At 41.1% G+C, this 13,360-nt stretch overlaps 2 protein-coding genes across 5 annotated transcripts in view; both read left to right on the plus strand.

Moving 5' to 3' along the window:
• Positions 1-738: 738 nt before the first annotated feature.
• On the plus strand, positions 739-3,333 carry nalf2 (NALCN channel auxiliary factor 2). 2 transcript variants are annotated; one of them, XM_056746506.1, is made up of 3 exons: positions 739-1,932; positions 2,116-2,307; positions 2,622-2,836. In XM_056746506.1, the coding sequence occupies exons 1-3, from the start codon at positions 1,207-1,209 to the stop codon at positions 2,697-2,699; spliced, it is 996 nt and encodes a 331-aa protein (XP_056602484.1). In that variant the 5' UTR covers positions 739-1,206; the 3' UTR covers positions 2,700-2,836. The 2 variants fall into 2 exon arrangements, with proteins under 2 accessions (XP_056602484.1, XP_056602483.1); XM_056746505.1 differs by having other exon boundaries at positions 743-1,932; positions 2,116-2,287; positions 2,622-3,333.
• A 3,763-nt stretch (positions 3,334-7,096) lies between these two features.
• The window catches only part of eda (ectodysplasin A), a 41,413-nt gene continuing 35,149 nt past the window's right edge, over positions 7,097-13,360 (plus strand). The window contains exon 1 of one of the 3 annotated variants that reach the window (XM_056744872.1): positions 7,097-7,562. In XM_056744872.1, coding sequence (XP_056600850.1) covers positions 7,245-7,562 — 318 coding nt within the window. In that variant the 5' untranslated portion in view covers positions 7,097-7,244. The remainder of the gene's footprint in view (positions 7,563-13,360) is intronic. The other 2 variants (XM_056744873.1, XM_056744871.1) reach the window with 2 other exon arrangements.

Raw genomic sequence — 13,360 nt, forward strand, 5'->3', positions numbered from 1 at the left:
AGTATTTTGCATCTTCTAGGTGACACAAGTCATATATACAGCCAGACAATTTCTAATGGCACAGTTCACTCAAAAATTAAATTTTCATTATTCACTAAAACTCTATTTGACTCTTTCTTCTGTGAGACACAAAAGATGACTTTTTTAATGTCTCAGTGGTTTTGTGTCCATACAATGGATCTCAATGGGGTTGGTTGCTTTCCTCAAAATATTTCATTTTGTGTTCCGCAATAGGATGAATTACAATTATTTTCATTTTGGGTATCTCTTTAATTTTACCAAACCAAATAAAGAAAAAATATAAATCAGAAAGAGCTTGAAAAAGAGGTGAAAAATAAAGATGATTTTACAAATTGAACACTGTTAAAAAATAGATCTCGCTCTTAATTTTATTTTATTTGTGGATTTAGATTGACTACGTTGCAGATTGTTTTTTTAATTCTAATGATTTGAAACACCATTATAAACAATCAGTTGTCTTTATTACAATTATATACAATTGACTGTATGCAGTGTGTTTGGGGCCTTATTCAAGTAGGATATGGCATATTAGTTTTTACTGATTCAGTTATGTGATGGATTAAACTGGGATGTTCTGTTACATTGTCTTGAACTGTGCGTACCCCCAAGGGCTGTGACGATGCTCTAAAGAACTATGCACGCGGGAACTAAGTGCCTGACCGAGAAAGGGGCACGGAGCGATTCCTCGAGGGCGAGTGATGTTGTTGAATGGTGAGCGCATAGGTGAATGAAGCTTCAATGGAGGAGGAAAGGATGCGCGCGACGGCGCACGCGCCACACCCCCGCCTTCAATTAAAACATCTCAGGGTTCGTCTGAGTGCGAGCGAAGATGGCGACAGAGTGAAGGAGACCACGGGAAGATGACGAGCCCCCTACAGACAAACAGATACCGCTGTTCAACCCGCTGCCTCCGAGATGCCCGCGAATGAGTGAGATTCGGTAGGGTACGATGTGTTGTCAAGGCGATGCGGGGTAGCTGATAGGGAGTCTCGCGGCATGTGCTTTATCATGCACTGTCTCCGTTATTCAGACGCAGGTGTCTTCGGCGCAGATTAATTTTGAACATCAGGTGAAAGAGATGCTTCGGGCCATCATGTAACCGTCGCGGTGGGCAACGTCACGGGGGAAATATTGCGGAGGAGACCCGCCCGTGTGAGCTCGCGCCTTTGTCTCCCCCTCTAAAATATGGTCACGGGCGCCCGGCGGTGTGGAAGGAAACTTGACGCCGAGGGAGAAACCTGCTGCCCGACCGAACCGATCGACAAGCCCTGCGCGGAGCCCGAGAAGGTGCAGAGATGGCGCATGAGCATCGCGTCGCTGCTCTTTTTCACGGCGCTCTTGTCCGATCACCTTTGGCTTTGCGCGGGAGGCAAGCCGCGTTCACGAGACCGGACTCACCGACGAACGTGGAGCAACGCGAGTCACGACGCCCAGACGGGCCTGCGCGATGAGGACTGCGGGGTTATCTTGAGCAACCTTACTGAAAACAGACCGGAGTGCGTGGACGCTGACGCGCGTCGCCGCGAGCCGCTGGAGTCCGCGTGCTCTACGCTTTACCGGCAGAAAAACAGCTCGGTGAGCTCCTCCTATTCTGTGCCGGTGCCCACGGTGTCGCCGCACGCGGTTTTAGAGTACTTCCGGAACTTTAGCTTGTCCTTTTGCGACGTGATAACAATAGCGGACCTGCTTGAGAACATGGCCAGTCCGAAGGGACTGAACTGCAGCCTTGGCAATGTCATTCGTGACCTGTTCAGCGGTGGACCGGAGGACGGGGACGTGTGTAGTGCTTGTGTTCACGAGTACGTCCTGCTCGACCAACATGCTCAGGAAAAATATGAAGACTTTGACAACCTTACGCGCAAATACATGGTTGATGACTACTCAGTGCGCGCGGAAACGCACCTGTGCCAGGTGAGGGGCAGTGCGCTCCACCACACCATCTTCCGGTAGAGCGTTGCGGGTTTGAATAGCAGGAAGCACATATAAATGTATAGCTTGAACGCACTTCAAGTTGCTTTAAATAATGTGCGTAAATATTAGTAACATCCTCAATCTAGTGTATCACTTATATGTGCTTTTTTGTGTACCTTGCAGACAGTGTATAAAGCCTGGCTTTGTGCGGAATTTTTTCCGGTTCCCCAGCGGCAGTGCGAAAGGTGGCTCCCATGCAAATACTACTGTGGTGAGGTCACAGCCAGCTGCCCCTTCATCCTACCTGACAATGACCGTCTGCTGTATGCCGGCCTGCCCAGCTTTCTCTGCGCAGGTAAACATCAGTCGACACAGGTAACACAGCACAGGGTATTAGACATTTAGCATTTAGTTTTTTTACACCCGTTCTTACCACAGTAGCACTCATTAGTTTAGATTGGAAGCACAGCAAATTCTCCCTCCTGTCTCCTCGACTGTTTATATGCAGTTGTATAGTTGTATGCTGTGATCTTTTGTAATAATGAATAATTTAACATAATTGATTTGTTCTTCATTTCTTATTGACAAAGACAAAAGAGCCGTCTAAATGCAACCAAGTTTGGTGCTAAATTTTAATGCTGAACATTACAAGCCGTGTAATAGTAGTGATATCTTTTTCTCTTCATCAGGGTTGCAAGAGGAGTACTTCACCAGTCAGGGTCCAGAGTGCTGCGATGTCAGATGGAGCGGCTGTGACTCGGCCGTAGGGGCTGCGTGCGCCCTGTCACGCCTCCCGGGCTCGTTTTCTTTGCATAGGAGGTTATCTTCAGGAGCAGTGTCGTATACAAATCGTCTTCACGGCAGTAAATTAAAACTGTGTGTTCTTGTTCTCTTCTTATTACACACTGTCATCTCCATAACAACTTTGCAGCATTGCAATACTGGCTCCTTGGAGAACTTTGTACCTCTAGAAGACGTTACTGTCAGAGAGGAGTAGAAAAACTGTTACGGCTCCCCCTTCGTTGGAAGACGCAAATGATATAAACGTGTTATTCGTCTGCCGTACGACTCGTGACAAATGCCTGGAAAACGCGGAAAGTCTCACCACTGCCGAAGTTTGTCAGTGCTTGTCTTCGGGAGTTAGAACATGTGGCCTGATCAGAGCACGTGTGTGTGTATCCGTGTGTGCGCACGTCACTGTGTTCGTTTGTTTGATCAAGAGCGTGTTTTTTCTGTTTCTCGATGGTTCTTTTGTTTTATTAGGATTAACCCCATGTGTTATACGAGAATGACAATCTTGTTTTGTTTTAGACAACGTTCTTGAGAACAACAGTGAATGTAGGAAGAATGTATGGGCGACATTGTTACATTTTTCCTCAAATAAAAAACTACATTGATTAAGGCATGTGTCATAATAAGTTGCGTTTTTTCCACCGTGCCTGGTCTTTTGTATATTTTCAATGGTCATGAGAATTTGGTGTTTAGGTTGACGTGTGCATGCTTATCTGGACACTTAATGACCTCCTGACTAGATGTGTATGTGTGGTACGAGTTAAAGATGGTTGCTAAACTTTATACAGTCTGAATTAAGAGCATTTTCTGCAGGCGTTTTAGCCACACTGTGTTCTTTTGTACTTCCTTGGATGGTATTATTTTCGGTTTTATGCTTGTTTGAAGTGTTGATGCGATGGCTTCTACACACTGCTGTAGCCAACACCTATTAACGCCTCTCGTACTTACTCATGAATTTTATGTCGGTCTCGATGCTTCGAGGCTGTTGAAGGGGCTTTGGTAGTTACCATTTAGCAGATGCTTCTCTTCCAAAACAACTCGCAGCGCACTAATTGGAAAAATATTGTGGGAAAAACTTCGGAAACGTTACAAATTCGCTCCATGTGCTTTGTCACGGTTCTACAAACTTGCCAATAAACAACATGAAAACAAGTTTAAAGCAATCACTTAAGCAGGGTGGCTTTTGGGCACTTTGAATAATGTTACAGAAGTGCTTTCATATGAACTCTTTCATATGCTTTGTCTATTTATGTATTTAGCATTGATTTTGTCCAATGTTGCATACAGTGCATTAGTTAAGGTACGTTTTTTCAGTTTGTGTGTTCAATGGGAATCAATTCCATGACCTTGGCATCGCTAAGTGCTACGTTTTGCCAGAGATACAGGAACGCCTAGTACTGAAGCATTGTATTACTGAATATCACATATATTTCTTATAGATACAGTTTCAAGGCCATGAACACTCCTGATTCAGTTTGGGCCTACAGCAATAACAGAAACACCAAACAATGGGGGCAACAGACTGCCTGTGCCTTTGTCATTGTCATCGGACCACAGCTATTATTAGAGAATATAAACGTGCATTCAGGTTGTTTCATATTTGGTCAAATCCAGCCTGCTTGTGTCAACCGACATCTCAAACAGATTCTGTTTTCTGTTTGTGTAAAACTGTCTCTCAAGGTTCTGTCATCCAGTTCATTGCTGAACGTCTGCTGGACTTTTTCCATTTGCTGAAAACGTTCTGTCCCTCATCTCAGTGTCCTCGATTCTGTGTGTAAGCAGTGTGTTGAAGCCCGAGATAAAGCGTGTGAATCACTGAATCTGATATCATACCGCTTGCTTCTGTAGAGAGATTTTTGGCCTTTTTTCAAGAGTTTATCTGCTCAGAGATCTGAACTCCCACCCTGATATTCTGCATGAGCACAGACAGTTTCTCTGATGACAGTTTCTCCATGTATGGACATTACGTCTGTACTGTGGCAACATAATAAACAATCTGTAATGTATCTTTCTCAGTTCAATTGTTTACCTTTCATTTACGTTTTTTTGTACGTGTGTGCATTTGTCCTTCCTGCGGGACTTTACGGTACTGCTACATTTGGCCAGTAGGAGTCAGTGTTTTCTCATAGTGAGTGAGAGGTTTGTGCTTTGAATTTTGATCAAACTCATTTGTAATAGGGACCTTCACTACCCACAGATGAGATATGTATGAAGTTCATTCTGTAAATAGCCGTTCAGAATGTAGTAACACATAGCTTCATTTTTGTAATTCGCGTGTGTGCGTGTGTGTGCGTGTGTTAAACTAAAATATGTCATCTTAAAATGTGTTATATTACAATTCAGTTTAATATAGCTCATGTAGTCATTGTGTTTTTTTTATATCTATTTACAAATCATCATAATTTACTCTTGTCATCTGGAACATTATGTTTCCAGAGATGTCTCTGTGTGTGTAATTGCTGTTTTCTTAAACTCTTACCACTCTGATTCCAGCCTCCCTTGGCTTAGTATGAGCTGGATTCTATGTTAAGTTAATTTGTATAATTCAATTTAGACTGCCCAAGGGCTTCAGGCCCATACCTGCATATTCATTGCAGCATTCATTTTTTTTATTAAGTACATTTGTGTGTGTGCATGTGTGTTTCTGGGTTTGTTGAAGTGTTGCCTTTGTGTGAGAGACATGGAGTGGCGTTTGTATGAGTGTGTGGCGCCGAATTGATTCAGCAGCAGAGTAGCTGTGAATATTTAAAGATTTAAGATTAAACAGTCTGGAGCAGAATAAAAGCAGCACAGATTTAATATAAAACCATATTAAAGAGGCTCAGCTTTATGGGGTCACAGAGGATCTGCAGTACACAGAGCACAGCTGTGAGCAGAGTGAGAATCGAGGGGGGGAAAAGAGACAGAGGTGCTGTCAGCTATAGAGAGCTCTTGTGAAGAGAAGGTCTGATGGTAAGAATTACATATTGGGTTCTAGAGTATTAACCATGTCAGTTGTAATGATCTGGGTTGTGACTATTGGTCCAGCTATAAAAAAATTGAAAATTAAGGAATGCTACAAAGTAACCTCTGTTAACTCTTGCTGATAGAGTAAGTTTCCCTCTTCCCTGCCATGCACTTTCTTTGCACCTCCATAAACTGATGTGCACTCTGGTTTGCCCCACGGTTCAAAGAGATGTATATGAAGTGAATTGGAGTTACTTAAATTGCCCTTGGTAAATGGATTACATTTTTGAGTGTGTCGGGTAATCTACGATGGATTGACCATCAGGTTGTTTCCTTTCTTCAGCCTGAGCTTCATATTTTAAAAAAAAACTCACTATGAGCAAAGGCACCACTCTTCCGAACAATTGTAAGCTCAAAAATATTGCAAACCCTTCTAAATCTCAAAAATAAAAGAAAAAAGTGTTTACAAAGTGTTGCTCTTTACTGAAAAACACTTCAAATAACACTTAATAAAAAAAATATATGCAAATTTTCTCTTACTTTATAAGAGAAAAGTAAGAGATTGTTTTTATAAGATAAAAACAGCAGTGCCAATGAAAAGTTCTCATAATTACAGAAATACAAACATGTGTCTGCTGCGTGTTAGTAAGGGAGAAAAAGAGAGAGATAACTACCCAACTATTATTTGTGTTTCCCAATTAGTTGTTACCATAGAAACCTGTTAGTCATCTCCAACCGCACATAGCAGAAGTCGTGTGCCATAGTAATAAATATGTATCTTGTGGTTAAATTAATATGGAGTGTTCTTACTTGACAGTATGATAAATGTGTGTAGTTGAATGCATGCATGTGTAAATTGATAAGTAAGGCAGCGTGTGCTTATGTGTGTCTGTGTGCATGGGAGCGGGTGTCTTATTTGATGTTTTAGCTTGATTGGCAGACTTGTCCTACTTTTAACACTCTGCTGTTATTCTCAACATATGCCACAATTACACTACCATTCCTCTGTTCTAACACTTTAAAGATGTGAAACTCCACACACTTTCTTTCTCTCTATCACTCTCACTGAGTAATGCAGGGACATATGGCTGTGGAAAGAAAGAAAGAAATATACACTGCCATATGCATTACTGAAAGTAAAATATTTTTCATCTTCATGATCTGCATTGCGATTAAAAAACAACAGAGAAAGCTATTTTAGATACTCATTGCACAGAGTATAAAAATGAAGCCTGAACAAACTTGTCGGTAGATTTTTTTCCTCAGGGGTTACAAGAATTTGAATATTGTGCAACTTGCAGTGAAAGTATAACGTCTTGTGTTAAAGTACTGTTACAACTATTTGTGACGCTTGCTTCACGCTCAGGCCGCTTTTCCCCCGTAAGATTTTCAATGAGATGACGTCGTATCAACAACCAATCAGCTGCTAGGGGTCGGTCTATGAGCCGGCCACATTAGGTTATCAGTCTGGATCTTCGCAGTCCGAGGTCAGGGAGCCGGATGAACCCGCAGAGAAACTGCCAGCCGAACACAACAGACACCGACAGGACACGGAAGTTCGATATGCAGAAGCAATGCTGACTGACCTGCACGCAGCCATGGTACCGAAGCGCGAACCGGTGAAGTTCGAGGACCGAGAGCGCACGCAGGCAGCGTGTGGGTGCCAAAGTAAATGCAACAACTGCAAAATTTTCCTGAGTTTATTCATCCTCTCGCTCTCCCTGCATCTCATCACGCTCTTCTGCTACCTGGACCTCCGCTCGGAGCTCAAACGCGAAATATCCCAGAAAAACAAAGACGATGTGTCATCTGCGGGTCCACTGCCGCACTATGAAGAAACACCGCCAGTGCTCCGGTCACCGGACACCGACCACCCAACAATAGGCGATCAGGTAAACAGAGTTATATGTTGTTCAACAAAAGTGAATAAATACAAAACACAAAGTTCACTTCTGATATAGTCTACATTAACATGTTGTAGTGTAAGTTAAAATGTTAGTGTAGTGTAATTTTAAGAGGCGCCTCTTTATTGTCTTTCCAGATTAGAGTGTTTATTGGGTTTGTTTGTTTGTTAGAGATCTATTGTTGGTGCTTTTAAACTGGTTGTACGTGTGCGACAGAAAATCTCAGGTACAATGATCTTTTAGACTGAATGATGTGTGTTTTTGATCAATGATCAATTTCTTCGTTTAAAATTCATGGTCGTGTAGCTCAATCTGTAGGGCAATGGGTTTGCCGTGCAAAAGTTATGGGATAAAATGGATACCTTGAAAGTGCATTTGGATACATGCTGTAGACATCTTCGTTCTACAGAATACGAAATTCTACCTATCGATTTTTAGCACACAGTTCACCTATTGCAATGACATACCGCTGTGCATTAGGTAGGGGGCGGGCTGTCTGTTGCGCGGGGTTGAACCTGCGACCATTCTGTTCCTTGCGCATCTGTTAACTACACTCCGCGTCGGATGTGCGTTCTTCTGTCTTTCCAGTCAATTTGTGCGTCAAAAGCCCGGGAGTGGCGCGTTTCTCGTAACTGTGAATCGTTCACCTGCAGGCGACATTTGTTCTGTTTAAACAACATCTGTCCTTTTTACGAGCTCTCTTCATCAGACGCACTTTTACTGTCAGGCAGCGCAGGTCGCTGTTTATTTAGCCTTCGCTGCGGTTTGGCCCGGACTAGTGTTTGAGTCTCCTGGAGGAGATCCAGCATTTCCTGATGTTAACCCCGGGGACGGGATCCAAAAACCACAGCTCAGGGATGCGTTTCATTAGGCAGAACTGGAGGTGAATGGCGTCGTCAAATTAGCGTTACGCATATCCAGTGAATGAATGAATCAATCGAACCCATTCCCTGCCTAGAAATAAAATAACGATGCTGAAAGAAATCACTTCGTTCGTGTAGAATACATCACACCTTACTGTGTGTCTGTCCTGAAGGCAAAGATTACTCTGCCTTGTCACATTTTTGTGTGCTGGTGGTGTTACCAGGCACTGTCATGAGTTAAGCAACATTAAGTCAGCAGAAGTTGACCTTTTTACTGTGATTCTGCCAAGTAGCCCATTAGTGTTCCTCGATTGACATTCTTACTTCGAGAACAACATTCCTTTCTTCTAGTTTACGGGCAGGGCTAGGGGTTGTGGCTTACAGAACATAATTAACAGAAATTTCAAAAGAAAATATTTCCTTAAGATTGTAGTGGTTGTTAATGGTTAGGTTTAGAGTTAATGTTTAGAGAATATGTCCAGGGTTTTTCCTGCATAAAGAAATTGGAGGCGGAAGACTGAGTCAAATTTCGAGCCGCTTCAAACTCTCGTCAAAAATATGTGGAGTGTTTTCACAAAAAAAACGCAGCGTGAATTTAAAAGATTGTCATTTGTAACTGCAGTTACAGCATTACGCCACAATGGAGTCGCTGTAGCTGTTTTGTTACCAGCCAGTGAGACGCTGAAGAGTTGAGTAAAAGAGCTATTAGCTGTGTTTTGCGGGTGTATAGTTGTTTTACACAGTGTTGGGTGTAACTAGTTACGAAGTAATTAGTTACTGTATTTTAATTACTTTTCCCTTGAAAAAGTAAAGTAAGGGATTACTCATATGTTTTCTGTAATTTAATTAGTTACTTTTGATGTACTTAAATTAAATACTTTTTTGAAATATATGCGTGTGCAATAGTGTAATTGACATCAAAATTCAATACTTTAAAATCTGGGCTCACATTTGTAATACTTTGGTCAGTTAATAATATTATTAATTTGAATGAATTTAATAAGCCGTTTCATGTCTATCCTTGAATCACTTAACTAATCAAGCTCGATGTAGGATATAGAAAGTAATTAGTAATGAGTAACTAAATACTTTTTGGACAGAGTAATTTGGACAGTAATCTAATTACACTATTGAATATGTAATGAGTAACTAGTAATTAATTACTTTTTCAGAGTAACTTACCCAACACTGGTTTTACATTTCAATATTTGAAAAAGGAGTTCTGAACTAACTTGATGTACATCTTTGTAATATTTTTAGGTGTGAAGTTGGCTCGTTGAATCAGCGTTTTTCTGTACACAGCGAGTTCGCCAGTATGAACGCGCATTGCGATCAGAAAGACTCGCAAACAAATGACTCCTTTGAACCAATTCGTTTACATCTGATGTAAGAGATCAGTGAATTTTTCACAGCTCAGTGAACTACAAGGGAACGTAGGGTGTGGATGCACTTTGCTCATTTAGTAAGACTGGTTAATTATGGTCTAAAAAGTCTATAAAAAGGACTCGTATTATAATTTTTAACTTTTCTGTTTGATTGAATAAATGTAACTTATTAGTTGTCCTTTCATATTTTTTTAGAACTTTAATATATGTGTTTTGTTAAGACATTTAATGGGACATTAGGCCTACACGTGGGTTGCACAACCTCCACCTCATTTTTACGAAGGAAAATCAATTGACGTTGTCCTGCTTTTTATGAAATGACAACTAATAAGTTATATTAAGCAATACTGTAACACAGTTCAAAGTAGGGAAGGAAGGAGATGGGAACCGGCAAACATTTAAACCAACTTTAATCAAAATAAAGAAACACAGAATAAAAAAAACACCACAAGAACATAAATTCAAACATAACATATGTCCGGGCCCTGTCTTCTCTCGTTGTACCCCCTGCCGCTCGTCCATTAATGGTTCCGATCTCCACTGTGAGAGATACGCAGCCAGTGCAATGCGCTGCTGTCACTCATTATCACTCACGTCACCGCGTCTTCCCTCACGGATCTTGTCCCGCCTTGCTCGTCACAATTACATTTATTCAATCAAACAGAAAAGTTGAAAATTATAATATGAGCCTTTTTATGAGACTTTTTAGACCATAAGTAACCAGTCTAACTAAATGAACAAAGCACATTCACACCCTACGTCCCTTTGTAGTTCACTGAGCTTTGAACGATTCACTGATCTTGATTCAAAGGAGTCATTCTTTGCAAGTCTTAGTGATCACAATGTGCGTTCATACTCGAACTCGCTATGTACAGAAAAACGCTGATTCAACGAGCCAACCTCACAGCTCAAAATATTACAAAGATGTACAGCAAGTTAATTTAGAACACCTTTTCAAAAAATGTAATGTAAAACAACTATACAGCCGTAAAACACAGCTAATACAGCTCCTACTATAGCTCTTTTACTCAACTCTCCAGCGTCTCACTGGCTGGAAACTAAAAGCGACTCCATTGTGGCGTAATGCTGTAACTGCAGTTACAAATGACAATCTGTTTAGTGCATGCAGTATTTTTTGTGAAGACACTCCACATATTTTTGACAAGAGTCTGAGGCGGTACGAAATTTGACTGTGGCGGGCGCCTCCAATCAAATGCAGGAAAAACCCTGATCTGGGATTGCTATACATAAAGTGTGCCATCTCTCCATGTGTTTCGTTGGGGTTTACTACCTTTCGTGCATTTGAACCAAATTTCTGTACTAATGCGAATTGTTAGCACACATCATTATATTGCCTTTATGTCCCCATCGGTCTGCGCAGTGAAGTCATTTTGAACTGGCCCTCTCATACCAAGCATGTTGTCGGTGTTCATAGGGAAATACTCACCGGCACATTATCATTGCTTGTGGCCAGGAGAGTGCTGTGTCTGGCATGAGAGAGAGGCGCTGCTGCTGTAGGATCAGCAGTGGAGTTTGTGTGGGGAAACTTTGGCAACAATCTTTTGTAAATCATAGTTTTTCCACTCCGCTGGTGTAGCTGCGTTTCTTTGTTGTTTTATTTTCCTGCGACTTTAACTTCATTTTGCAGCTAATGTACCAGACAGTGACATTCTCGCTGTGGGCAGTTCCTTCATACAGATGTAATAACCTAAAATGTTATGGCTTATCATGACTATTTGATGATTACCTGGGGCTCCACGTGGCTGCTGCCACGGCTTATTGGTTACGTCCTCCCCTTGCTTTTGGAGCCCCTGGTAGTTCGGGGCCCCAGGCAATTGCCTACCTTTGCCTAATGGGTAAGTCCGCCCCTGTATATATATATATATATATATATATAGCCACTCTCTAAGCACCACATGCTGTATATATTACTAAAATAAGTAATTAACAAAGAATATGCATAATATAGACAAGTTATTGTTATTAAAATGAATATCACATTCATCAATCGATGTGCAACATACATGATTTAAAGTAACAACCGTGGGCCCCTCTGCTGTCAAAATTTCGTCATGTGGACAGTGCGCAAACGTGGACGGACGTACCATACTTAGGCCTTAAAGCAATCTCGAATTCCTGTACAGATTACATAAATAATTACTCACAATTTGTTAAGGGGGGCTACACTAGAACTTAAAAAGGGGCTAGCCACGTCACTGCTGTATAGTGCATTTGCCTTTTCTTGCATGTAAAAACATTCAGATGGGCCTCAATGGAATATTGTGCAAGCACTGCATAGATATTCAGACAGATGCAACATCTTTTAAACATTCATGGCTATATAGATTTTATCATGCCAAATTTCCAACAGCTAAATTAAAATGCCAGAGGTGAATGGTTAAACAATACTTAAATAAAAAAAATTAGCTGTCTAGCTGTCCTTCGAAATTGCCTTACATTGAATGATAACTGGGGCCTTACTTCCTGAACCCAATGACCTTTATTGGGAGGAACTTTTTCTACCATATTGGGGACAATGGGGGGTGAATTCGTCAGTTATATGAATACTGTAGGGTGCATTGTTTTGAAGATCATTTAGAATTGATTAATGTAGTCTCCTTCCTGTCTTTATGTGCATGACACATATGCATGTGAATGGGGGTGTGTCCGCACTTGTTAAGGTGTGCACATATACATGTAATTGTGAGTATAGCATTGATACATGTCAGACCTTTTGAATGCGTGTAACCATGACAACTGAGCTTTATGGAGCAAGGCGTGAGTGTGGTTAAAAATTACATGCAGACAAACCACAGAAGGAGAGAGAGATTGTGTGTGCATAACTTGCATCTTATAGACCAATTGTAGATAACTGAAAATTTTGCTTTTCTTGAGGATTAAGTAACATTTGATCATGAAAATTACAATTCATGCACTGTGTTATGTTGCCATATTTGAAAATAAGCAGTTTTCCAAGTTGTAAGTCCGAAGGTGAATGAATAACAGAGTTATTGGCTTGTAAAAAAGGGAGTCGACCATGAACCACGCCATCGAGACGTGACCTAGTCCGAGTCTCTAACCGCCACGTATCTGCGTCACTAGAAATAGTTCCCGCCTACGTTTTGCTGGGAGTGCGACGAAAACTGCACTCTCCTCCCCCAAAAGCTTGTTTGTGATGCGTGTGCATCATGTCTAGAACCTGTGTCTAGACATGAAGTATGGTAAGAATAGCTGCCTATTATTACGACGTAATAGTGTTTTTACACCTTGCATGTACATAAACTTGTTGTTGGAAACTCCATAAACCAAAGAGACTTTAAAAATCCAATGTTACTTACTCTTTAACAAAATGAATATACCCAATAGTAGTTACTAGAATATTTATACATGTAAAAAAGTGTATTATCAATGCCACCAGTAACGCACCATTTATCTATATATATATATCAGACCTGAATATTAGGGAAGATTAGACCTGTAACAATGGCATCGGACTTGCCTCTCTGTTACAGTGTAGATCATACAGTTCTTTTGTTAG

Source organism: Triplophysa dalaica, chromosome 4 (genome assembly GCF_015846415.1).
Source record: "Triplophysa dalaica isolate WHDGS20190420 chromosome 4, ASM1584641v1, whole genome shotgun sequence".
Lineage (NCBI taxonomy): Eukaryota > Metazoa > Chordata > Actinopteri > Cypriniformes > Nemacheilidae > Triplophysa > Triplophysa dalaica.